Below are 26,510 nucleotides of genomic sequence, written 5' to 3' on the forward strand. Positions count from 1 at the left end.
CGTGGTTTTGAAATATCACAGTATCAACTTTGCTGTGCGTTCAAAGCTTATTTTTACAGTCCATGGCTCGAGGAAACTGTGCAGATCTGAGCTATCTGATTGGCCAGCAGTAAGCCTATAGTTGCAGTTGATTTGCTCTCTGGGCCTGCCGGGTAGGTGAAGTTTTACGTTCACACATGAAATCATTCAAAATGGGAACACGATGCTTTCCCGGCACCAGGGCTACTGAATCAAGTGCACCTACCGTCAACAACATGAAATGAAGAAAAAAAAGAATATATAGGAATGCAAGGCTTTGTTGGGGTTTTATAGAAATGTTTGGTGATCGACTAGGAATGCCTTGGAGAACGACCAGTCGACCGTGATGGACTGGTTGGTGACCACTGATACCACTGTGACCACTGAAATAGTTTTGAAGATAATGTGTCTTGAAGTGTAATTGAAAATGTTGAGGCAAGAAGGGGAGAGGTGTATGGCGAAGACATACATCTCTCTCCAGAAATCAGGTGCTCAGCTCTCCAGAATGCACACAGCTTCCTCCCTCCCTCCAATTCTTTCTCATTTATTGTTGCATTGTATGAGTTGTTTGTTTACGTAAAGTATCCACTGGTTCAGATTTACCTGCTGCCCTTACTTTACGAGAGAAATGAATGTGTGTCTGCTTCCCATTGGCCTCCCTCTCCCACAGGGTGATCAACGCGGGGAAGAGCCATCTGAACGAAGACCAGGCGTGCTGTGAGGTGGTGGTGGTGAGGAGTAGACCCAGTGCCGGGGGCAACTCCACCTCCAACAGGCCCCCTACCACCCGGAGGAGGTCCTCTCTGCCCAATGGAGAGGGGCTGGCGCTCAGGGAAAACACTGTGAGTAGTCCCCCCTTTCCAGATGTAGTCTAATACCCTGGGGCCTTCCTCCTCATTCTATCACATCAGGACCTGTAGACTCTTCTATTCCCCGGCCTCACATCATCCATAGTCTCTTATCCAGCCTGACATATAAGCCTGGTAAGCAAGGCGAAATGAGGCTACAGTCTACTGCCTTCCAGCTACAGCAGTGGTCGCTAAGCCTGGTTCTAGAGCGAGCTGCAGGGTGTGGTGTGCAGGGTTGTGATATTCCAGCACTAACACACAGATGTGTTCCTGTAGATGACCAGGGTTGGTTACAGAGCTGCAGACTAGTAGCTGTGTTCCTGTAGATGACCAGCCTCCTGTCCCTCTCAACCCGCCCTACTCAGGCCCACTCAAAGCCTACACCAATATACACCTACACAAGTGCCCCATTTAATCACTTCATCAGACAGTGAAATAATACCAGTGTAGAGTCAAGCATGATGTACTGTTTTTGGCATGCTCTGTTGTACACTGCAGACTGCTTGCAAACAATAGTTTTGCAGCTACAGTGGGATATGAAAGTGATTTAGGTACATGAAGTCTAGTGATGTATTTTTCTGCATGTGGTTTGTATGCGTTTGTTTTGTTCTACTTAAATTCCCGTGTGTGTCTGCATGCAGCGGACCACACAGGAATATATGTATATTTGATAGTCTCTGAGATGTACACAAGCTTCCTATGTGTGTGCTACAGTTTTCAGGTCTACCACAGAAAGAAAAAGAACGGTATATGTTTGTGTTTAGGGAATATCTGTTTCCTTCTGAAATACTGTGTGTGTCCAGGACGTGGAGCCCGGACTGACCTTCCACTACTGGGGTCTGTTTGACGGCCACGCGGGCTCAGGGGCAGCGGTGGTGGCATCTAAGCTGCTTCAACACCACATCATAGAACACCTCCAGGAGGTCCTGGATGTCCTGAGGAACCCGGCCCAGCTGGCCCCCATCATCCAGGGGGAAGAGCCCACCAACTACCACCTCACCCCCACCACCCACCGGGGCATCACCAGGGCCGCCTCCCTGCGGGGGGCTGCAGGGGCCCCCGGCTCCCCCAGCCACCCCCCGCCCACCAGGTTCTTCACAGAGAAGAAGATCCATCACGAGAGCATGGTGATGGGAGCCATTGAGAACGCCTTTAAAGAGATGGTGAGTTCAGGGATATGTTCAGTAGGCGAACATTGTAGAATGGAAGTGTAATGAAAACAGTGGATGTGATTCCTTGTTTTACATGTCAGATACCGACATATTTGTTCTACATCCTTTTCTATCTGAACGACTATGTTGTGGCCTGTTGAACTCCGGTCTGAAGGAACGCATTTTCAATTGTGCTGAGTGCCGTTCTGGGAGTAAGGGACTCTACATATATTAACCGTGCATTAATTAGACATGAATTATAGCATAAGGGACACCGCAGCATCAATTAAATACAGCACATTCACTTTAAGAGACATCGCAGCACACTTTAACTATCCATTATCTGCTCAATTGATGGACATTGATCAGCGGCCTCTCGGCAAATACAGTATTTTTTCGCGCCAATTTATTTAAGCGTTTGGCATACGGAGATCAACATCGCAACCCACTGGGAATAGGACTAGTAAGCATTGTATGACTGCAGCTTCCTCCTTTCTTTCTAATAATAACTGTCTGGTTAATGCACATACAGACATACTCTGCCTATATGTCTGAAGTAGGTTAATTAAGCAATAAGGCACGAGGGGGTGTGGTACATCCAATCACTGGCCACTTTAATAATAGATCACTAGTCACTTTAATGATGTTTACATATTTTGCATTACTCATCTCACATGTATATACTGTATCCTATACTATTCTACTGTATCCTATACTATTCTACTGTCTCCTATACTATTCTACTGTCTCCTATACTATTCTACTGTATCCTATACTATTCTACTGTATCCTATACTATTCTACTGTCTTAGTCTATGCCGCTCTGACATTACTCACCCAATATTTATATGTTCGTAATTCCATTCCTTTACTTTAGATTTAGGTATTTGTGAAATTGTTAGAAATCACTTAGATATTACTACACAGTGAGAGCTAGAAACACAAGCATTTCGCTACACCCGCAATAACATTGACTAAACGCATGTCTGTGACAAATAAAATATTATTTATATGGCCAATATATCATGCATTAGGGCTTTTCTTAAGTACGACACAACACAGTTCCTAGATACAGTCCGTGGTGTATTGGCTATATACAGTTGAAGTCAGAATTTTGCATACACCTTAGCCAAATACATTTAAACTCAGTTTTTCAGAAATCCTGACATTTTAATCCTAGTAAAAATTCCCTGTCTTAGGTCAGTTAGGATCACCACTTTATTTTAAGAATGTGAAATGTCAGAATAGAGAATTATTTCAGCTTTTATTTCTTTCATCACATTCCCAGTGGGTCAGAAGTTTACATACACTCAATTAGTATTTGGTAACATTGCCATACATTTTTTAACTTGGGTCAAACATTTCGGGTAGCCTTCCACAAGCTTCCCACAATAAGTTGGGTGAATTTTGGCCCATTCCTCCTGACAGAGCTGGTGTAACCGAGTCAGGTTTGTAGGCCTCCTTGCTCACACACGCTTTTTCAGTTCTGCCCACAAATTGTCTATAGGATTGAGGCCAGGGCTTTGTGTTGATGGCCACTCCAATACCTAGACTTTGTTGTCCTTAAACCATTTTGCCACAACTTTGGAAGTATGCTTGGGGTCATTGTCCATTTGGAAGATCCATTTGCAACCAAGTTTTAACTTCCTGACTGATGTCTTGAGATGTTGTTTCAATATATCCACATCATTTTGCCTCCTCATGTTGCCATCTATTTTGTGAAGTGCACCAGTCCCTCCTGCAGCACAGCACCCCCACAGCTGCCACCCCTGTGCTTCATGGTTGGGATGGTGTTCTTCAACTTACAAGCATCCCCCTTTTTCCTCCAAACATAACAATGGTCATTATGGCCAAACATTTCTATTTTTGTTTCATCATAGGACATTTCTCCAAAAAGTACAATCATTGTCCCCATGTGCAGTTGCAAACCGTAGTCTGGCTTTTTTATGGCGGTTTTGGTGCAGTGGGTTCTTCCTTGCTGAGCGGCCTTTCAGGTTATGTCGATATAGGACTCATTTTACTGTGGATATAGATACTTTTCTACCTATTTCCTCCAGCATCTTCACATGGTCCTCTGCTGTTGTTCTGGGATTGATTTGCACTTTTCGCACAAAAGTATGTTCATCTCTAGGAGACAGAATGAGTCTCCTTCCTGAGCGGTATGATGGCTGCGTGGTCCCATGGTATTTATACTTACGTACTATTGTTTGTACAGAAAAACGTGGTACCTTCAGGCATTTGGAAATTGCTCCTCAAGGATGAACCAGGCTTGTGGAGGTCTACCATTTTCTTTCTGATGTCTTGGCTGATTTATTTTGCCATGATGTCAAGCAAAGAGGCACTGTGTTTGAAGGCAGGCCTTGAAATTAATCCACAGGTACACCTTCAATTGACACAAATTATGTCAATTAGCCTATCAGAAGCTTCTAAAGCCATGACATAATTTTCTGGAATTTTCCAAGCTGTTTAAAGGCACAGTATGTAAACTTCTGACCCACTGTAATTGTGGTACTGTGAATTATAAGTGAAATAATCTGTCTGTAAACAATTGTTGGAAAAATTACTTGTCATGCACAAAGTCCTTACTGACTTGCCAAAACTATAGTTTGTCAACAAGAAATTTGTGGAGTGGTTGAAACACAAGTTTTAGTGACTCCAACCTAAGTGTATGTAAACTTCTGACTTCAACTGTACCACAACCCCCCCGAGGTGCCTTATTGCTATTTCTAACTTGTTAGAGCAGTAAAAATACATGTTTTGTCATACCCGTGGTATACGGTCTAATATACCAGGCCAAATCAGCATTCAGGGCTCGAACCACCCAGTTTACAATGTTTCTTAACTCCAGGTTTGATTTGAATTTGCTCCATCTTCAGCTGTGTCTGTGTGTTCTTCCGGCAGCTCCTTAGCATTAAGACGAGTGGGTGTCTTAACAGCTGGCTGCCAGTGATAAGGCATGTTACCCCCTCTCTATCTCCCCATCGCTTTAATCCATTATCTGTGACTGTTCCCTTCAAATCAGCAGCATATGGTGCCAGTCAATCCACAGTAGCGTATTTGGTGGACTTTTCCCTTCCAACCCGCAGGCCCTCCAAAAATGTCTGTGCTGCTCAACATCTGGTTGTGGGGCTGTAAGGGGATGTGTGGACTTAAATTCAGCTCAGTCAGCAGCCTAGTGGTCATACACACGGAGCCAATCAAAAGGGTGGTCATGACAGGATTGGCCAATGAGGGGTCACGAAGGTTGTGGGTTTTTAGCCTCGTTGTCTTACGTTTTTATTGAGGATTCTTGCTTTTGTCCCTGCTGACTTCAGCTGTTGTTTCCTACATATCTGAGAGAGAGTTCACCTCCTGGTGTCTAGCTAATTGATAATATCTAAGCCTGAAATGCTGATATGAGTGCCAAAATGCATTCTGATCTCACCTGTTCCATATAACTGCTGACATTAACATGCATAACTTCAGACAAACCTGGGTACTGCCGTGGTAGCTGTTTCCTCTACATCACCACTAGATGGCAGTGTGCAGCCATTTATTGAGAGTTAGTGTGATTTTCCCAGCCTATTGTACCTGTCAACCCAATCTATCGAGACTAGTAATAATACACCATACCTCATGCACCTGTACACATTTCAGACTGTGTTTATGCTTAACGATTGTGTTAGAATGAAAGTGTTATGTACAAGAATTTAAGATTAAACATCTATATATAAATCCAGAATTTCATCAAATAACAGTACACGGTCATGCCGATACAGGTGAGTGGATGTCACACATTTTTGGCTTTGATTCCACAGCAGTCTATTATGGAGAATTTTAGATGTTAAACCCGTACCGTGATATTCCACACTATTCACATACTTGATTTCATAACGTGATAAAGCTGCTCTCTTTTCTTTTCTCCCTCTCTATCGCTCTCATTCTTTATCTCTGTCACTCTCTCTTTGCAGGGACAAGGCAACACTTTTCTGTCCCTCTGCTCCCCCATCTCTTCTCGCTTCTTATTTTAATTAACCTAATTCTCAAATTAATGTAAATCTGTCATCATTATTGGGGTGGTGGTGCAAAATTAGCCAGTAACTCTGTCTGACTAGTTTACCGCTCTCTTATCTGGGGTAACCACCAACCACCGGCTCGGAGTCTAGTTCTCAGGCTGACATGAATCACCACATTCCTATGGAAACGGGCCGTGTCTGGAGGAGGCTGCCAGAGCCTGATAAACACACAGAGACAAGTAAACATCAAAAAGAAACATGGCTCACGACGGCCTTATCAGCAATCTGTTTACAGAAGGACAGAAATAACAGGGGAAGATCAGATCTTTGGGAAGCCCAGTCTTCCTCTCTGCTGCTCTGGAAATACATGCATTTAACCCACTAAAGCTATAGTCAATTATGCCTGTAATGGGGTAAAAACCTTAATCCTAACTTGTTGACTGTTTGTATGGTTAATTGTGATTTTTTTTTTCATTGTGCCTACCAGATGCCATAAGGGAAGAAAGGTGTAGCTAGTTGTTTATGAGGAAAATATTTATTATTGAAGGCTTCCCTCCCTGCAGCCACAGACGTTTGACAGGATGAATATGTATGCACCGCTACAGATTCAAAACTCACCCTGGGTGAAGGACACGTTTGTTCACGTCGTTCCCCCTTCGTCACACACACACACACACACACACACACACACACACACACACACACACACACACACACACACACACACACACACACACACACACACACACACACACACACACACACACACACACACACATCTCCTGAGAAATGTGTTTCTCCTCCAAGCCGACAGCAGTGGTGGGAAACGGTTGCTGGCGTGTCACTAGGGCCTGTTTATTACACAGGTGCACCTTGTGCTGGGGGCAAAAGGCCACTCTAAAATGTGCAGTTTTGTCACAACATAATGCCACCGATATCTCAAGTTGTGAGGAAACGTTTATGGCGTCATGTGGGTGAGCAGCTTGCTGATGTCAACGTTATGAACAGAATGCCCTGTGGTGCTGGGGAAATGGTATGGGTAGGCATAAGCTACAGACAACGAACACAGTTGCATTTTATCAATTGGAAATTTGAATGCACAGAAGGTAGTGACAAGTCCATTGTGATCCCATTTACTTTACGGTATTTGTGACCAAAGGATGCAGATCTGTATTCCCAGTCATGTGAAATCCATAGATTAGGGCCTCATTCATTTATTTCAAATGGCTGATTTCCTCATGAACTGTAACTCAGTAAAAAAAAAAATATATATATTATTTTTTATTTAGCAAATATTTTGTCTTACTTTTTAACTCAGCATTGTTGGGAATGGGTTCGTAAGTAAGCATTTCACTGTAAAGTCTACACCTGTTGTATTCGGCCCTATACAATTTTATTTGACACAAACCACACGCACGCAGTCTTGTAAAAGTAACCGTGTGTGTTTTCCACAGCGGACTACATGCCAGGGACAGAGTACTCGTAACATATCTCTACAGACTCATGACATTGCTGTAACCCAGGATACACATGTTCACTCATCAATTCCTGGTCTGGACCCGTATTCATACAGCCAGTGTCACAGTAGGATTGTTGACCCTGCGATAGACGAGCATCCTATCCAGGGGGGGTCTACAATACACATCAAGCTGCTTCACGCTACAGAAACATGAGATTGGCTGCTGCCCTATGAGCTGTTTTTGCTCGGACAAGGCTACATACTCTGGTTTGTGCTTCAAACCATTTGAACTTCTCCACGACTCTCTCACTTGTATAGAATAGAAAGGGTTAACTTGTGAAATAGTACATCATTTTGGTGGAGCTATAGGTTGGTTGGTTGATTGGTTACATTTTGTTTGTTAGCTTTTTGATGAATTCAGTGACGGATTAATTATTCACCTTATTAATGAATTAACATCATGGATTTTTAAAATAATTTTCTCTGTTTTAATTAGTGCTAAATGAATCAACCTCATTAAGCCGTGTAATAACGAGTACTCCCTCAAACCTCCCCTCATCTTTAGGTTTTCATTTATTGTTTTTGCTCCTGGACATAATGCTCTTACTGTGAGTCGTCCTTAATGTGTTTGGACCCCAGGGAGAGTTGCTACTGCCTTTGCATCAGCTAATCGGGATCCATTATAAATGCAAATGTTATATATGGTATGTTACTGTAGCAAGGACTTTAATCCACATCAGGTCCTTTCATGCTACTTTGTAATTGGAAAATATATGCTTAGAGACCAAGCTTTTTTTGCTGCGTGTGTACTTATGTGTTTGTTGGGTTGTGTTTTCAGGATGCCCAGATTGAGAGAGACAAGGCTGTGTTTAACATCTCAGGAGGCTGTACTGCTCTGTGTGCACTCTTTTTATTGGGAAAGCTCTATGTTGGAAATGCCGGGGACAGCAGGTGAGACACATGGCACACGGGTGGATTTCCATGAGTAAAATATGTCTGGTGAGATCCATCCCTCTCAACCTTTCTGTTTACACTAACCTTTGATGTGGTGTGGCCAAAGCCACATTCCGGCTTCAGGTTTGAGTTCAGCTATTAGCATACTGTAATAGTATATAGACAAACAAAATAAGGATACCAATTCAAACTATACAGGAGATTCTCATCTAAACCACATTGCACATAGTGTTGCACACTTGATTAATATAATGATTCGCAAATGTGTGGTTATTTTAAAAAGCCTTTGATTTGCAATTTGGCTAACAGAGAAAACATGCTGTCTACTGGTATTAAGGTCATTCTTGCAGAGACATGTGGTGTGGGAGAGCCATTGTACTGTATTTACACACACACACACACACACACACACACACACACACACACACACACACACACACACACACACACACACACACACACACACACACACACACACACACACACACACACTAACAGAAATAAACACATGTTGTTTTGTTGCTTTGCCCTTCAGAGCGATCATTATCCAAGGTGGAGAGGTAATCCCCATGTCTACTGAGTTCACACCAGAGTCAGAGAGGCAGCGCCTGCAGTTCCTGGTAAGAGGAAGAATTGACCTACTGTATCACAACACATGACCACAAAGTCACTACATATGTATAAGAACATGATGTCAAGTGTAAGTGTATGTCTCACTCATTATGTAAATGTATTTTTGTCATTGTTTTAAACTGCAAAAGTGTTCTGCTCTATTGTTTGAGTCAATGCTCCTCACAAACGGTTTCCTAGATCTATCTAAATGCCTGAAAGGGACATAAATCCATGTCCCAGGTCATTTGTTGTGTAGATCCAGTTATTGACCTCGACACTAATGATCATATACAGTATTTTAGATCAAACAAACTATTGTCGACTACATTTTTGAGTACTTTGAATATTGTATTGTTGATATTTGGAAATAAACTACAAAATGCTAATATTCTTTGCTCAGGTCTGCGTAATAGCTCCCACAGTTCCCGGTAAGTGGAGGAACTTGACTACAACCCCCTGAATCATAGCGAACTTTAGCTGTGCTTGACTGGAGCAAATGGAACCAATAGACTAGTTGCAAAAGTGCAAACCCCAGCCATCTAACATCCCAGGCAGAGAAAACGATCAAAGTATTTGATAGATTTCAAATAGTATTTGAACCCAGGTCTGCTCTGTTCTTATTAAGCACAGCTGTCAGTTATCACAACATATGACTCCCTGTACAGACAGTAACTAGGCTTAACTCTCCTGCCTGGTGTCTTGGTTGGTTTAATAGACTGTGTGATTGAAATGCCCAGTGGATAGGAAGGCAATCTCCTTTCTCTCTCTCTCTCTTCTCTCTGTAAAGGCCTACATGCAGCCGCACCTGTTAGGAGGCGAGTTTACACATCTGGAGTTCCCGAGACGTGTACAGAGGAAGGAGGTGGGGAAGAGGATGCTTTACCGGGACTTCACTATGTCTGGCTGGTGGGTGTCTATCTATCTGGTCTGTCTACCCAACTGTCTCTCTGTGTCTGTCTTTCTTTCCACCAGTGGTTTGTTTGATTACTGGAACTGAAGTAATGAGGGCCTTGGTCCTCTCATTGGAATAAGTTAGACCGATGCTGCATTCAGTAAATCATCCTACCCCACCATTTTACCATAGTCATGAGATCCATAATCATTAGATCATTCAAATTAGGCATCTTTGCATGAATTGTCATTGGAACTTTACAGTTTGCAACTACACAGTACTATTGAAATAATGTCCGCAATCACTTTGTCTATGTGAAACTCTCATTCTCATCCATGGCACTCAGGAAAGCTGATTGACAGGGAATGCTCTGATAGACCCAGACATTCTGTGTTGTCCGTATGAATGACGGGGAATGCTCTGATAGACCCAGACATTCTGAGTTGTCTGTATGAATGATAGGGACATTTCAGCTCATCAGTGATCTGGACTGAACTAGGGCCCATCACAGCTCCACATAATCTTTGCTACAGAGGCAGACTGAAGGGAGGAGTGAACGAGCAAGAGGTGATTGAGGGGAGGTTTATTAGTGCTGGAGCTTTTCTCAATGCGGTTCTCTGTGTGCTTTTTAAAAGATGTGCCGAGGTAGAGCCGTGCTGCTCCTTATTGAATCCAGAACTGAGGATCTGTCTCGCTGACTCAGACATGCCTGTGATGTATTTTAAAACAGATTCCTTTAAAAGTGGTCTCTTCTCAGGACTACAACTGGCCTCTAGTGTACCATAACAGACAAAAAGACGTAACTGCATTTTTGTGTGTGTCTGTCTGTGCTCCCTCCCTCCCTCCACCACTCCTCCCTCTCATGCCCAGTTGGCAGTGAGCTGGGCTGTGAGTTGATAGTGCAGATGTGGGGGGGGGGGGTTGCTAAGGATGGCAGGTGTTTCAGGGCCGTGTTCAGTTGATGGATGTTTAGCAGCACGCATGTTCTACATGTTCAAACACCCCGACAGCCAACAGTGGAGGGAGGGAGGGAGACGAGGAGAGAGAGAGGAGGGAGGGAGGGAGACGAGGAGGGAGAGAGAGAGGGGGGAGGGAGACGAGGAGGAGAGAGGGGAGAGAGGGGGGGGGAGAGACGAGGAGGGAGAGAGGGGGAGGGAGACGAGGAGGGAGAGGGAGGGAGGGAGACGAGGAGGGAGAGGGGGGAGGGAGACGAGGAGGAGAGAGAGGGAGAGAGAGGGAGAGAGAGGGAGACGAGGAGGGAGAGAGAGGGAGACGAGGAGGGAGAGAGAGGGAGACGAGGAGGGAGAGAGAGGGAGACGAGGAGGGAGAGAGAGACGAGGAGGGAGAGAGAGGGAGACGAGGAGGGAGAGAGAGGGAGACGAGGAGGGAGAGAGAGGGAGACGAGGAGGGAGAGAGGGGGAGGGAGACGAGGAGGGAGAGAGGGGGAGGGAGACGAGGAGGGAGAGGGAGGGGAGGGAGACGAGGAGGGAGAGGGAGGGAGGGAGACGAGGAGAGAGGGAGACGAGGAGGGAGAGAGAGGGAGACGAGGAGGGAGAGAGAGGGAGACGAGGAGGGAGAGAGACGAGACGGGGGGAGGGAGACGAGAGAGGAGGGAGGGAGACGACGACGAGGGAGGGAGGGAGACGAGAGGGAGAGGAGGGAGAGAGAGGAGACGAGGAGGGAGAGGAGACGAGACGAGGAGGGAGAGAGAGGGAGACGAGGAGGGAGAGAGAGGGAGACGAGGAGGGAGAGAGAGGGAGACGAGGAGGGAGAGAGAGGGAGAGGGAGGGAGAGAGAGGGAGAGAGGGGGAGGGAGAGGGGGAGGGAGAGGGAGGAGGGGAGGGAGGGAGGGAGGGAGAGGAGGGAGGGAGAGGGGAGGGAGACGAGGAGGGAGAGGGAGAGGGAGAGGGAGGGAGACGGGAGGGAGAGAGAGGAGAGGGAGGGAGAGAGGGAGAGGAGGGAGACGAGGAGGGAGAGAGAGGGAGACGAGGAGGGAGAGAGGGAGACGAGGAGGGAGAGGAGGGAGACGAGGAGGGAGGGAGACGACGACGAGGAGGGAGAGAGAGGGAGACGAGGAGGGGGAGGGAGACGAGGAGAGAGACGAGGAGGGGGAGAGAGACGAGGAGGGGGAGAGAGACGGAGGGGGAGAGAGACGGAGGGGGAGAGAGACGAGGAGGGGGAGAGAGACGGAGGGAGAGAGAGACGGAGGGAGAGAGAGACGGAGGGAGAGAGAGACGGAGGGAGAGAGAGACGGAGGGAGAGAGAGACGGAGGGAGAGAGAGACGGAGGGAGAGAGAGACGGAGGGAGAGAGAGACGGAGGGAGAGAGAGACGGAGGGAGAGAGAGACGGAGGGAGAGAGAGACGGAGGGATGACGAGGAGGACGAGAGGAGGGAGAGAGGGAGGGAGGGAGATGACGAGGAGGGAGAGAGGGAGAGAGGGAGGGAGGGAGATGACGAGGAGGGAGAGAGGGAGGGAGGGAGATGACGAGGAGGGAGAGAGGGAGAGAGGGAGGGAGGGAGATGACGAGGAGGGAGAGAGAGAGGGAGAGAGGGAGGGAGGGAAGGAGATGACGAGGAGGGAGAGAGGGAGGGAGGGAGATGACGAGGAGGGAGAGAGAGAGGGAGAGAGGGAGGGAGGGAAGGAGATGACGAGGAGGGAGAGAGAGAGAGAGGGAGGGAGGGAGGGAAGGAGATGACGAGGAGGGAGAGAGAGAGAGAGAGAGAGAGAGAGAGAGGGAGGGAGGGAGGAGGAGGGAGGAGGGAGGAGAGACGAGGAGGGAGAGAGAGAGAGGAGGGAGAGAGACGAGGAGGGAGAGAGAGACGAGGAGGGAGGGAGAGACGAGGAGGGAGAGAGAGACGAGGAGGGAGAGAGAGACGAGGAGGGAGAGAGAGACGAGGAGGGAGGGAGAGACGAGGAGGGAGGGAGAGACGAGGAGGGAGGGAGAGACGAGGAGGGAGGGAGAGACGAGGAGGGAGGGAGAGACGACGAGGAGGGAGGGAGAGACGACGAGGAGGGAGGGAGAGAGACGAGGAGGGAGGGAGAGAGAGACGAGGAGGGAGGGAGAGAGAGACGAGGAGGGAGGGAGAGAGAGACGACGAGGAGGGAGGGAGAGAGAGACGACGAGGAGGGAGGGAGAGAGAGACGACGAGGAGGGAGGGAGAGAGAGACGACGAGGAGGGAGGGAGAGAGAGACGACGAGGAGGGAGGGAGAGAGAGACGACGAGGAGGGAGGGAGAGAGAGACGACGAGGAGGGGGGAGAGGAGAGAGAGAGGGAGGGAGAGAGAGACGACGAGGAGGGAGGGAGAGAGGGAGGGGAGGGAGAGAGAGACGACGAGGAGGGAGGGAGAGAGAGACGACGAGGAGGGAGGGAGAGAGAGACGACGAGGAGGGAGGAGAGAGAGAGAGGGAGGGAGAGAGAGACGACGAGGAGGGAGGGAGAGAGAGACGACGAGGAGGAGGGAGGGAGAGAGAGACGACGAGGAGGAGGGAGGGAGAGAGAGACGACGAGGAGGAGGGAGGGAGAGAGAGACAGGGAGGGGAGGGAGAGAGAGACGACGAGGAGGGAGGGAGAGAGAGACAGGGAGGGAGAGAGACGAGGGAGGGAGGGAGACGAGGGAGGGAGATGACGAGGAGGGAGAGGGGGAGGGAGACGAGGAGGGAGAGAGATGATGACGACGAGGAGGGAGAGAGGGAGAGAGAGGGAGGGAGGGAGATGACGAGGAGGGAGAGAGGGAGAGAGAGAGGGAGGGAGGGAGACGACGACGACGACGAGGAGGGAGAGAGGGAGGGAGGGAGACGACGACGAGGAGGGAGAGAGAGAGGGAGGGAGACGACGACGAGGGAGAGAGACGAGGAGGGAGAGAGAGAGAGAGGGAGGGAGGGAGGGAGGGAGACGAGGAGGGAGAGAGGGAGAGAGATGATGACGACGAGGAGGGAGAGAGACGACGACGAGGAGGGAGAGAGACTACGACGACGAGGAGGGAGAGAGACGACGACGACGAGGAGAGAGACGACGACGACGAGGAGGGAGAGAGACGACGACGAGAGAGGGAGGGAGGGAGGGAGACGAGGAGGGAGAGAGAGAGAGGGAGGGAGGGAGACAGACGACGAGGAGGGAGGGAGAGAGATGATGACGAGGAGGGAGGGAGAGAGATGATGACGAGGAGGGAGGGAGAGAGATGATGACGAGGAGGGAGGGAGGGAGAGATGATGACGAGGAGGGAGGGAGGGAGAGAGATGATGACGAGGAGGGAGGGAGGGAGAGAGACGACGAGGGAGGGAGAGAGACGAGGGAGGGAGAGAGACGACGACGAGGAGGGAGAGAGGGAGGGAGGGAGACGAGGAGAGAGGGAGGGAGGGAGACGAGGAGGGAGAGAGAGAGGGAGAGAGAGAGGGAGGGAGGGAGACAGACGACGAGGAGGGAGAGAGAGGGGGAGGGAGGGAGGGAGATGACGAGGGGGGAGAGAGGGAGGGAGGGAGGGAGGGGGGAGACGAGGAGGGAGGGAGACGAGGAGGGAGAGAGGGAGGGAGGAGAGAGAGGGAGGGAGAGAGGGAGCAGGAGATCAAGGGACCAGGAGATCAAGGGACTCGAGCTGTCTCACTGGACTCGAGCTGTCTCACTGGACTCGAGCTGTCTCACTGGACTCGAGCTGTCTCACTGGACTCGAGCTGTCTCACTGGACTCGAGCTGTCTCACTGGACTCGAGCTGTCTCACTGGACTCGAGCTGTCTCACTGGACTCGAGCTGTCTCACTGGACTCGAGCTGTCTCACTGGACTCCTGTTCTCCGAGATGATGAGGAGGGAGAGAGAGAGAGAGAGAGAGGGAGCAGGAGATCAAGGGACTCAAGCTGTCTCACTGGACTCAAGCTGTCTCACTGGACTCCTGTTCTCCGAGACGAGGAGGGAGAGAGGGAGAGGGAGCAGGAGATCAAAGGACTCAAGCTTTCTCACTGGACTCCTGTTCTCCGAGACAAAGGAGAGGAGAGAGGCGAATCCTAGAACGTTCATCATTGTCACACATTTATTTACTGCTCTCTTGTCTTTCTCTATCTTCCTTCTCCCTCTCCACATGCACTCCCCTCTTTCTTGCCTACGATGGCAGTGTGATGTAAATAGTCTATTTTTGGAGAGATACTATAGGCCCACACCCCTGTCCACTTTGGCCCTGTTTTAATTATGAACGCACACTGCATCGAACTTGGGCAAACGGTTGTCTTAAGGTTTGCCTTTACTCTCTAATATCGCAATCTGTCTGACTGCAGACATGACTGACTGCAGCTGACGGCCCCTCAATGTCACCCCACAGTTTATTGATGTGTGTGTCTGTGTATGTTTGAGTCGTGGTTTGTATACTGAGCACGTAACGCTAATGTCTCTCTCTATCACCCCAGTATACTGAGCAGTGGCCCTGCCCGCTCGTAAGAGATGAGATCACTGCTCTCCTGCCCATCTCTCATCACCAGCAGAGTGGAGGATACAGGCTAGCAGTTACTACACACCCACCACCTCTCCTCCCCTCTCCTCTGTCACACACTAGAGTGTGGTTGTCTGAAATAGACCACCACACTGTATAAAACCATGGTCTAATGAACAATGAAATCCACACACTGGTACATGCTCCCAGGGGTAGGTTCATTGGACAATGTTTCAACCCCAAGCTGAGTCTTCGTCAGGAAAATGAGCCTGTGAATGTCTGGTGCTGTTTGCAGCGACCATAGTGTTGTCCCTGACAGTCCCAGAGGTATGAGTGGGAGCAGGTATTATAAGGGGATTAATGTGTGTATGTCACACTGTCACAAATGCTTTATCTCCAGCTCGACAGAGAGAGACTGAGCTCTGAGACTGGGAGCGTCCTGGTAAAACACTAACTTCACTGGGAGTCTGACTCAGTCCCCATAGGGACTAGTCTGAAGATGTCTGCTAGATGTCCTTTGAAATCATAAAGGCTGCTGGGGCTTTTCAGTATAAAGCTTTATGTTTTTGTAGGTGAAATGATGGAATGAAAAGAACCCCACAGAATGAGTCAGAAAGGACCATAGATCATATTTAAGTGCTAAAGTGAAGGACAGTCTTTCTGTGCTCAGCCTTACAAGTTTGTATAACACTAGATGGATACTGAAGATAGATGGATACTGTAGATGTGGATGGATGGATACGGTGGCTGGATGGATACTGTGGATGGATGGATGGATGATTGGATGGATAGATACTGTGGATGGATGGATGGATGATTGGCTGGATGGATACTGTGGATGGATGGATGGCTGATTGGATGGATAGATACTGTGGATGGATGGATGGATGATTGGCTGGATGGATGATTGGATGGATAGATACTGTGGATGGATGGATACTGTGGATGGATGGAGGATACTGTGGATGGATACTGTGGATGGATGGATGGATGATACTGTGGGTGGATGGATGGATGGAGGATACTGTGGGTGGATGGATGGATGGAGGATACTGTGGGTGGATGGATGGATGGAGGATACTGTGGGTGGATGGATGGAGGATACTGTGGGTGGATGGATGGAGGATACTGTGGGTGGATGGATGGAGGATACTGTGGATGGATACTGTGGATGGATGGATGGATACTGTGGATGGATGGATGGATACTGTGGATGGATGGAGGATACTGTGGGTGGATGGATGGATGGAGGATACTGTGGGTGGATGGATGGATGGAGGATACTGTGGGTGGATGGATGGAGGATACTGTGGATGGATGGATACTGTGGATGGATGGATGGATACTGTGGATGGATGGATGGATACTGTGGATGGATGGATGGATGGATGGATGGATGGAGGATACTGTGGATGGATGGATGGAGGATACTGTGGGTGGATGGATGGAGGATACTGTGGATAGATGGATACTGTAGATCAGTGGTTCCCAAACCTTTTATAGTCCCGTACCCCTTCAAACGTTCAACTTCCAGCTGCGTACCCCCTCTAGCACCAGGGTCAGCGCATTTTCAAATGTTGTTTTTTTGCCATCATTGTAAGCTTGCCACACACACACTATACAATACATTTATTAAACATAAGAATGAGTGTGAGTTTGTCACAACCCGGCTCACATGCAGGAGCAGGGCACAAATAATAATATAATAATAATCAATAATTTTACTCTTTATTTAACCATCTTTCATATTAAACCTTATTTGTTCGTCGAAAATTGTGAGAAACTCACCACATGTTAATGAGAAGGGTGTGCTTGAAAGGATGCACATAACTCTGCAATGTTGGGTTGTATTGGAGAGAGTCTCAGTCTTAAATAATTTTCCACACACAGTCTGTGCCTGTATTTAGTTGTCATGCTAGTGAGGGCCGAGAATCCACTCTCACATAGACACGTAGTGTCAAAGGGCATCAGTGTCTTAACAGAGCGATTTGCCAAGGCAGGATACTCTGAGCGCAGCCCAATCCAGAAATCTGGCAGTGGTTTCTGATTAAATTCAATTTTCACAGAACCGTTTGTTGCAATTTCGATGAGGCTCTGTTGTTCAGATAACGGTAAGTGGACTGGAGGCAGGACATGAAAGGGATAACGAATCCAGTTGTTTGTGTCATCCGTTTCAGGGAAGTACCTGCATAATTGAGCATCCAAGTCACTCAGGTGCTTCGCTGTATCACGTTTGACATTGTCCGTATGCTTGTTCATTTGCAAACAAAAAATCATACAATGTTGGAAAGACCTGTGTGTTGTCCTTGTTAATGCAGACAGAGAAGAGCTCCAACTAGTTAAACAGCCTAAATGTTTTACCGCGTATTGAATATAGTTGCGGAGAGTCCCTTTAATCCTAGATTCAGATCAGTCAGGTGAGGAAAAAACATCACCCAGATAGGCCAGTCGTGTGAGAAACTCGTTATCATGCAAGCGGTCAGACAAGTGAAATTATGGACAGTAAAGAGAACCTTAAGCTTGTCTCTTAATTTGTAAAAAGCGTGTCCATACTTTGCACCTTGATAACCAGCACACTTCTGTATGTTGTAAAAGCGTTACATGGTCGCTGCCCATTTCATTGCATAGTGCAGAAAATACATGAGTTCAAGGTCCTTGCTTTAACAAAGTTAACCATTTTCACTGTAGTGTCCAAAACGTATTTCAAGCTGTCAGGCATTCCTTTGGCAGCAAGAGCCTCTCGGTGGATTCTGCAATGTACCCAAGTGGCGTCGGGAGCAACTGCTTGCATACGAGTTACCACTCCACTATGTCTCCCTGTCATGGCTTTTGCGCCATTAGTACAAATACCAACATGAGCAGCTGCTATGGTAGGTTACATACGGACGGTTGGTGGAATTCCTGCGAGAGAGTAACGGTTAATGTGATTGGATGTTAATTATTTGACTAGGTTACCTGTATTTGGCATTGTTGTTATTTCTCTGAACTCTAGATGGTTTAATTTTATTTTTTGGCAGTGAAACGAGGCTACTCAGGCGAGGGGGAAAAAACACCCAAATGTATGGCCCGGCCCCGTTGGAAAATATAAATGGACTGTTTTGAAAATGTGAAGAAAAAAAATGTTAAAAATAAAACATTTAAAAAAATGTGAATGACATTTTTATTTGGCGTACCTCTGACGGCAAGGGGTACACGTACCCCAGTTTGGGAATACCTGCAGATGGATGGATACGGTGGATAGATGAATAGATAAATACTATAGATGGATGGATAGCATGACCTCAGATCTAGCTCTGCATGCTGCAGAAAGTGCTGAGTGTGTGAGTCCTGCTGGCCCAGGGTGGAAGCATATGGTCTCCGAGTGGAACCAGTAATCTAAAAACCATTCCAGTCCTGTCTAACCCTCCTCTCTACACCAGCACAGCTGAAATGCATCTGACAAGATATGGTAGGATGGCTTTCATTACCAAGCTGGTGTTTATCACATGCAGGACCAGGTGTGAATTTAGAATAGAAAATCCAGAATCCTTTCAGTCGGTATAAATGGTGTGTGATTTGTGACCATGGGGTGGTTACTTTCGATGTGGTCATAACTGCTGCTTAGAAAGGAAGGTGGAACGTTTAACACTGAAAAAGAATGTGCATTAGTACATTGACTTTCTTAAGGAGCCAGACGTTTTTACATTGAATGTACTAAAGATGCCCAGATTCAAATGTAAGACCTTTCCTTAGCACGTGTGTAATATTTTCCAGTCTGATCTCTTGTACTGCATCTTCATCGACTCTCAGTCACATGCTGTTGAAAAATGCATGAGTGGGGGTTGTTTAAGCACTGCTTTGAGAATATGGGGGATTATACGGGGGGGGTGGGGGGGATCAATCAATCACACACACACACACACACACACAATCTGAAACAGGAACACCATCTCATACATTCATTGGTATTTCCCACTTTGTCACAAGGGTATACTTTTGTAAAAAAAAATGTGGAGATATGTTTTCTCTCTTTGTATTGTCTGGGTGTTTCTCTTTTCTTCCTAACTCTGTCTCCTCAGCTCGTCTCGTCTACAGGCCCTGGGGGAGGTGGTGTATCTCCCGGGCACACTGCGTACGAACCACTGCCTGCCTGGCTGCCATAAAACAAAAACCCATTAAAGTCTCTTCTCTCCGGTGTGCAGGGCATATAAAACCATTGAGGACGACGACCTGAAGTTTCCCCTAATCTACGGCGAAGGGAAGAAGGTAAAGACTGCTCTCGCCGAACCGCCTGCCTCTCTCCCTGCTCCCTGCCTGCTGATAGGGTTACTCCCACAGCCTTGTGTTGCTAAGCTGTAATCAAAGCTCCACCAGGGCACCATTAGTCAACCCAGTGTCACACTGGAGGAAGGAGCAGTTTCAGCCTGCAGGAAGGCTCACTATGGTGGCGTTACAGACCATCTTTATAACAGTCACACTGCACACACGATAAGATTGCTAGCCTATATCTTGTTAATGTGGTTCCTGAGATGCCAAGCCAAAGTCTGGTTATCACAGTTTGCTACTATGCCCATCATCTGACATGTAGGCAGTAGAGGGCTGTGTCGTTAGTTGAGGACCAAGAAGATATCCCCCCAAGTGCAGTCTGTTACCACACTAACCCTCCTATCACAGTCGGCTGTTCCCACGACATCAAGTGCCAGCCGAGGCCTGTCCCCCCTTTACAGTGGGGGAGAGAGAGCTTGGTAGATAGGGCAATAGAGTGTAGGGAGAGGGGGCAAGAGATGGGTAGATATGGCGATAGAAGGGAGGGAGAGATGGGTAGATATGGCGATAGAAGGGAGCGCATGTGCTGGAGAGGAACGCCAGAGCACTTCAAAGCCTGGCACAGCATGTTGTGTCCGTACATGCGCTCAACAATTAATCCCAGGATGTTTCTCCTTCCGCCCGAGGAGCTCTCTCTCACTCCCTCTCTCCCTGTCTCTCTCCATCATGATCTAGTCTCTCTTTTCATCGCTCTCTAGTTGCGGCATTTGCACTGCACACTGATCCTAGGTCAGGCCAACGGACTGTACAACTGCCTCCTCAATCTCTCCTCTACCTTCACTCTTACCTCTTTCTTTCCTCGCCCCCCCTCTGTCTCCTCTTTCTCATCTTCCTCTCTCCTCACTCTCACCGCTTCCCTCCTCTCTCTCTCTCCTCCTAACATGGCTCCTATTTGATATAGATTCAATTAGTACTGCTCCCCAGCTCCGAGCCGATTTCAGAGCCCTTTTCAGAGACAGAGGCGATATGTACAGACAGTAGCAATCAAAAGGAATTTCACACAGAGTACAAATGAGGGAGACCGTAGACTGTGCCAGCGTCTCAGACTAGGGAGAGAGACGAGAGATCATTAAGGATTGTGTGTGTTTATGAAGATCAGATTTGCTCTCAGAGAGAACATATCCTTGGAGGTCATCATTATATTAAGGTCATGAGGCCATCATTGGTCCAGTTTTCAGTTCTGCCCTGATGAATAAGGAATCTCACAGAGGGGAGTACGATTGATTTATCTGGGCCAGGGTAAATAGAATTTCAATTTAGTAGATTGTTTTAAGAGGATTCTTTCAATTCATGTTTATTATTTCAATTCCCCATCCCGCTGAGTTGAAAAAACGGTAGAATTGACCCTGAAGTCAACACATCAAAAGACTTCAATGGATCAAATGATTCCAAACATTGGTTTGAAATAATTGTTGTTGCCAAAACAGAGTTGGGGAATGAGGATCATAGGGTCAGAGGGAGGTGATTATAGTTTCTCTCTTTGATGGTCTCATCCCTCCACAGGCCCGTGTGTTGGCTACCATCGGGGTCACCAGGGGCCTGGGAGACCACGAGCTCAAAGTGCATGACTCCAACATCTACATCAAGCCCTTCCTGTCCTGCTGTCCCGAGGTAGAGTACTGTACTCCTCATTTTCTATTTCCTGTCTATCAATAACCTGATGGGTTTTTAATAGTGCCGTAATCACATTCCAGTGCATCAATCCTTATTGACCTCAAGATCATCATGATACAATGAGAGGAAGCCATGCCTGTGTTCCAAACGGCACCCTATCCCTTTTTTATAGTTCACCGCTTTTGACCATGGCCCATCAAGTCTTAAAAGAAGCTCTCACCTCCCAAGCAACCCTCCACTGAACACGTAGCTCCTGCCTCCTGATAGTCAGGAAGCCCTCAACACTCTCTTGATCTTTAATTCATCACCCACTGAGTTCAGTCATGGTTCAGGCAGTATGCAACTACTATAGTAGATTAGCTTTTTTTTGAAGATCTCTTCTTTTGAACCTTTTTTCCTTGCCGTCTATCTGCCCTTGCTGTTGCTTTAACGTCACAGTAAATACATGTGCAGACAGTATGTATATAAGATGGAGGTCATAAAATTGTTATGGAATCCAGCGGTCAGTGGTTTCCATTGGGTGAACCCAAGGTCAAGGCTCTTCCTGTTAATCACTTCCTGTTGTGGGTCAAAAGTAAGATGTGGTTAGTGGGAGAGTCATCACTGTTTTACAGTATGACGTCTCGATTTCCAAATCTCCCTTGAACTGTATTGTGAAACAGATTCTTAAGATTGTGTCTCCCATTGCTGGTTATTATTCCAGTCAGACAGAGGTTGATAAGACAATATTTTTTGCCTGTAGCCTTTCGACTGATTCTTTCACAACCACTATTACAACACCGTCTTCATGTAGTGTTTGTTCAGTGACTGACTAGCACTGCCAGTTTGTATGAGGTGACATGATATGCCTCCTATGGAGGAACAACATAGCAACATGTCCATGGTTGTCATCATAACAGTACACCCTCTACCAGCACATTGAAACAATAATACTTCAAAACCATGGCACTTTGTACAAAGACCAAAGCCAGGGGCATTACTTAGTGCTCTCTGATTGTGACATACTGCAGGATGCCTTTTCATTATACCAGATACTTGAAGAGCGTGTGCTGTAGCAGTGCTAGTAAATGGAGTAGCGCTGATCTATGCATTTACACACACACACACACACCTTATTCACGTAAGTATTCAGACCCGTTGCTATGAGACCGGAAATTGAGCTCCAAGTGCATCCTGGATCCATTGATCATTCTTGATATGTTTTTACAACACCTGTGGTAAATTCAATTGATTGGACATGATTTGGTAGGGCCCACACCTGTCTATATAAGGTCCCACAGTTGACAGTGCATGTCAAAGCAAAAACCAAGTCATGAGGTCAAAGGAATTGTCTCCTAGAGCTCCTAGACAGGATTGTGGAATGTGGGGAAGGTAACCATAAAATAGCAATGAAGGTCCTCAAGAACACCGTGGCCTCCATCATTCTTAAATGGAAGAAGTTTGAACCACCAATACTACATTTACATTTAAGTCATTTAGCAGACGCTCTTATCCAGAGCGACTTACAAATTGGCCAAACTGAGCAATCGGGAAGAAGGGCCTTGGTCAGGGAGGACCAAGAACCTGATGGCCACTCTGACAGAGCTCCAGAGTTCCTTTTGTGGAGATGGGAGAACCTTCCAGAAGGACAACCATCTCTGCAGCACTCCACCAATCAGGCCTTTATGGTAGAGTGGCCAGATGGAAGACACTCTTCAGTAAAAGACACATGACAGCCCACTTGGAGTTTGCCAAAAAACACCTAAAGGACTCTGACCATGAGAAACAAGATTCTCTGGTCTGATGAAACCAAGATTGAACTCTTTGACCTGAATGCCAAGCGTCATGTCTGGAGGAAAACTGGCACCATCCCTACTGTGACGCATGGTGGTGGCAGCATCATGCTGTGGGGATGTTTTTCAGAGTCAGAGACTGGGAGACTAGTCAAGATCGAGGGAAAGATGAACGAAGCAAAGTACAGAGAGATCCTTGATGAACCTGCTCCAGAGCACTCAGGACCTCAGACTGGGGCGAAGGTTTACATTCCAACAGGACAACTACCCTAACCACACAGCCAAGACAATGCAGGAGTGGCTTCAGGACAAGTCTCTGAATGTCCTTGAGTGGCCCAGCCAGAGCCTGGACTTGAACATGATTGAACATCTCTGGAGAGACCTGAAAATAGCTGTGCAGCAACGCTCCCCATCCAACCTGACAGGATCTGCAGAGAGGAATGGGAAAAACTCCCCAAATACAGGTGTGCCAATCTTGTAGTGTCATACCCAAGAAGACTCATGGCTGTAATCGCTGCCAAATGTGCTTCAACAAAGTAATGAGTAAAGGGTCTGAATACTTATGTAAATATAATATTTCAGTTATTTATTTATTTCAATTTGCAAAGATTTATGATTTATGAATGCCATGAATGGTATTGTGTGTAGCTTTAACTTCCTTCATACTGGGAAAAGAGACGTAAAAATGTTTTCTACAAGTTCTTCTGACTCTGGGGAAGTAGATAAAGTGCCTGATTGCCAAAATCCCGAAGTATCCCTTTAAGACCACACCGGTCTTAAAGGGATATTGTGTGGAGGGAGACGGTGTTACAAATTGTGTAGTGATGTTGATTTTCTATCACCATTAATGGCCTAAATTGCAGAACGGATGTGTCTGATATTCTATTTTCTCTGTAATAACATCACTATTACCCCCCCCCCCCCTCCCTCCCCATCCACAGGTCAAAGTGTACCCTCTGACGCAGTATGAACATGGGGTGGATGACGTCCTGGTGATGGGGACAGATGGGCTGTGGGATGTCCTATCCAACCAGGACGTTGCCGAGGCAGTCACTGGTTTTCTTGCCAACTGTGGCCCTGATGACCAGTATAGGCATGTTCTACGTTCCATGTTCCGCTCATACTACTGTAGCCCAGCTGCTAACAGACAGATGCTGTGGTCAAATCATACTCACCTCGCTCTTATTTGGAGAGGATATGCTTCTTACAGTATCTTGCTGTAATTACACACATTTTAAAGTATTTTCTGAAGTCGATGAAGAGCTTGTGAGACTAGTAACTTAAAGGTTCCTTTCTTGAGGATAACATTGAAATCATTTCTGAAATGTCCTACCCCTTTCTTAGTTTGGGGTTAAGTAAACTTGAGATGACTGGTGGGAGAGTATAGAGAATAGAGACTTTCTAAAGTGTAGGTTATAATGTCATCATTCTCTTGCTCTTTGTTCACACACTGTATGGAGATGATTACAACTAACTGTCTGCCCTATGTCAAAGTATATTGTCCATAGTGTCTTCGAACTGTCTTTTGTCTCTTCCATTGTGACCCAGGTACACGATGGCAGCTCAGGACTTGGTGATGAGGGCACGGGGGGTCCTGAAGGACCGAGGCTGGAGGATAGCCAACGATCGTCTGGGCTCCGGAGACGACATCTCTGTCTACATCATCCCTCTGAGGTACGGCAACCTGCAGACCTAGCCGTAGCCCAGGCCCAGCTCACCACCACCCACCATGGGACTCTAGACAGGTTCTGTGTCCACAATGACACCCTATTCCCTATATAGTGTCTTACTTTAGGCCAAGGCCATGACAAGTATTGCATTATGTAGGGAATAGGGTGCCATTGTAGGCTTCACCCAACCGGCAGACCTAGCTAAGGTCCAGCTCACCACCCACCATGGGACTCTAGACAGGCTGCCCCCCTCTACCATCTATCCTATCCCCTCTGTCCTAAAATCAATGCCCTGGTGCTCACACAGTGCTTCATGTCGAACGGTTTTCCTGAGGAAACAAAATGGCTGCTGGTTGCTGTACAGTACAGGGTAGCATGACTGTTCTTGTCTCTTGTGAAAGGAAGGAAAGTCTCAGGATGTTCCAATATACAGTACCTTCAGTTTCTTCTTGTGTTTCTGTGCTGCAAGGGAACAAAGGACAATTCTGGATTTAAAGGCCCACCGGGGCCATGTATTTTGTTGTAATTCATAACCAACCCTTCGTTGTTTTTCAGTAGGCTACGGCTTTTGCATTGCCAAATATTTTCTGATGCAATGGAAGAGTATTGCTTTCACAAAGGCTTTTCTTATGGATATCGCATGGGGAAAGACAAAGGGACTCTCTTTCAAAGTGCAATGCTTTATGGGATTGTTTTTTTATCCTTTTTAGATGAGATATTGTTACTATATTACTGATTATGAACAAGTAAAAATGCTTAGAAATGAATGGATTTTAGATATCCATGCTGTACAGTGTAAAGAACCTGTTTTGAGTTGTCTGTATATACTGTACGTTATGAAACCTCTCCTGTCCCTATGATCCATTATGTACATAAGTCACTGACCTAGACAGTACAATCCTACCACAGACAAACTATAGCGTTCAGCTTTCAGAACTATTGTTTGGGTGTTCCTCTCCAAGTGGAAGGTGAATGAAGTCAGTCTTATGGCCGTTTTATTGCCAGTGACTATGTTAATCTCTCATTGTTTATTTTTTCTTAATTTTGACAGGTTTGTTTTTTCTTTGTCATTGCGATGACCCTGAAAGTGGATTTACTTAAAGGATGTGAAGAAACACATTTTATACATAATTGTGAAACAGCTACCTCATGTTTTTTCTTTGTTTTAAACAAGATATCCAAACCCTTGCCCCAGTTGAACCTTTTATTTTCCTATTTGTCAAATACTTGTTTGCATCATCCTGTTTGCGTGCTCGTTTACTTTTCAAATATGAAACAGCCATTCCTTAATTAATTGTCACTAGTTTTCATACACATATAGCTTAGTTTAGCTCTGTAACAAAATATTAGGAAAAGTGTTCTGTATAGCGACATGAATAGGATGTAAAATGGGTCAAGTTTACTGAATGTTCTTACAGCTGAATCCTAAATTGAGACATGGTTGTCATTTTATCTTATTGAGGCAAATGCTTGATTTATGCTAAAGTTCAAGTTACGAGTGTGGATTTCTCATATGAACATTCAGTTGTTGAAGGCTAGAATTACATCCCTTAAGCAGATACATTGATTAGCATGTGCTTGGGAGAAACACATTAGATTAAATTGAATGCTGGTATGAAAACTGTGGCTCTTTTTTTTTTTTTTTTAAGTGATCTTTACTTGTAGTTTACTGAACATGTGTCACAACTCAGGGAGCTATGTGACCAATTCTCATGCCGGATGCTATACAGAAAATGTGTCTGTACCAGAGGAGGCTGGTGGGAGGAGATTTAGGAGGACCGGTTCATTGTACAGACTGGAAT

The 26,510-nt window shown here is 46.7% G+C and overlaps 1 protein-coding gene across 1 annotated transcript in view; it reads left to right on the forward strand.

Annotated features, from left to right (window-relative positions):
• Positions 1 to 26,329, forward strand: part of LOC124037636 (protein phosphatase 1H-like) — a 43,505-nt gene extending 17,176 nt beyond the window's left edge. Inside the window, exons 2-10 of the mRNA XM_046352547.1 lie at positions 689 to 860; positions 1,670 to 2,029; positions 8,310 to 8,422; positions 8,961 to 9,045; positions 9,825 to 9,943; positions 19,529 to 19,592; positions 21,156 to 21,263; positions 23,980 to 24,131; positions 24,587 to 26,329. Of these exons, the coding sequence (XP_046208503.1) occupies positions 689 to 860; positions 1,670 to 2,029; positions 8,310 to 8,422; positions 8,961 to 9,045; positions 9,825 to 9,943; positions 19,529 to 19,592; positions 21,156 to 21,263; positions 23,980 to 24,131; positions 24,587 to 24,734 (1,321 nt within the window). The 3' untranslated portion in view covers positions 24,735 to 26,329. The remainder of the gene's footprint in view (positions 1 to 688; positions 861 to 1,669; positions 2,030 to 8,309; positions 8,423 to 8,960; positions 9,046 to 9,824; positions 9,944 to 19,528; positions 19,593 to 21,155; positions 21,264 to 23,979; positions 24,132 to 24,586) is intronic.
• Positions 26,330 to 26,510: the final 181 nt, after the last annotated feature.

This window comes from Oncorhynchus gorbuscha, linkage group LG06, assembly GCF_021184085.1.
Source record: "Oncorhynchus gorbuscha isolate QuinsamMale2020 ecotype Even-year linkage group LG06, OgorEven_v1.0, whole genome shotgun sequence".
Taxonomy (NCBI): Eukaryota; Metazoa; Chordata; class Actinopteri; order Salmoniformes; family Salmonidae; genus Oncorhynchus; species Oncorhynchus gorbuscha.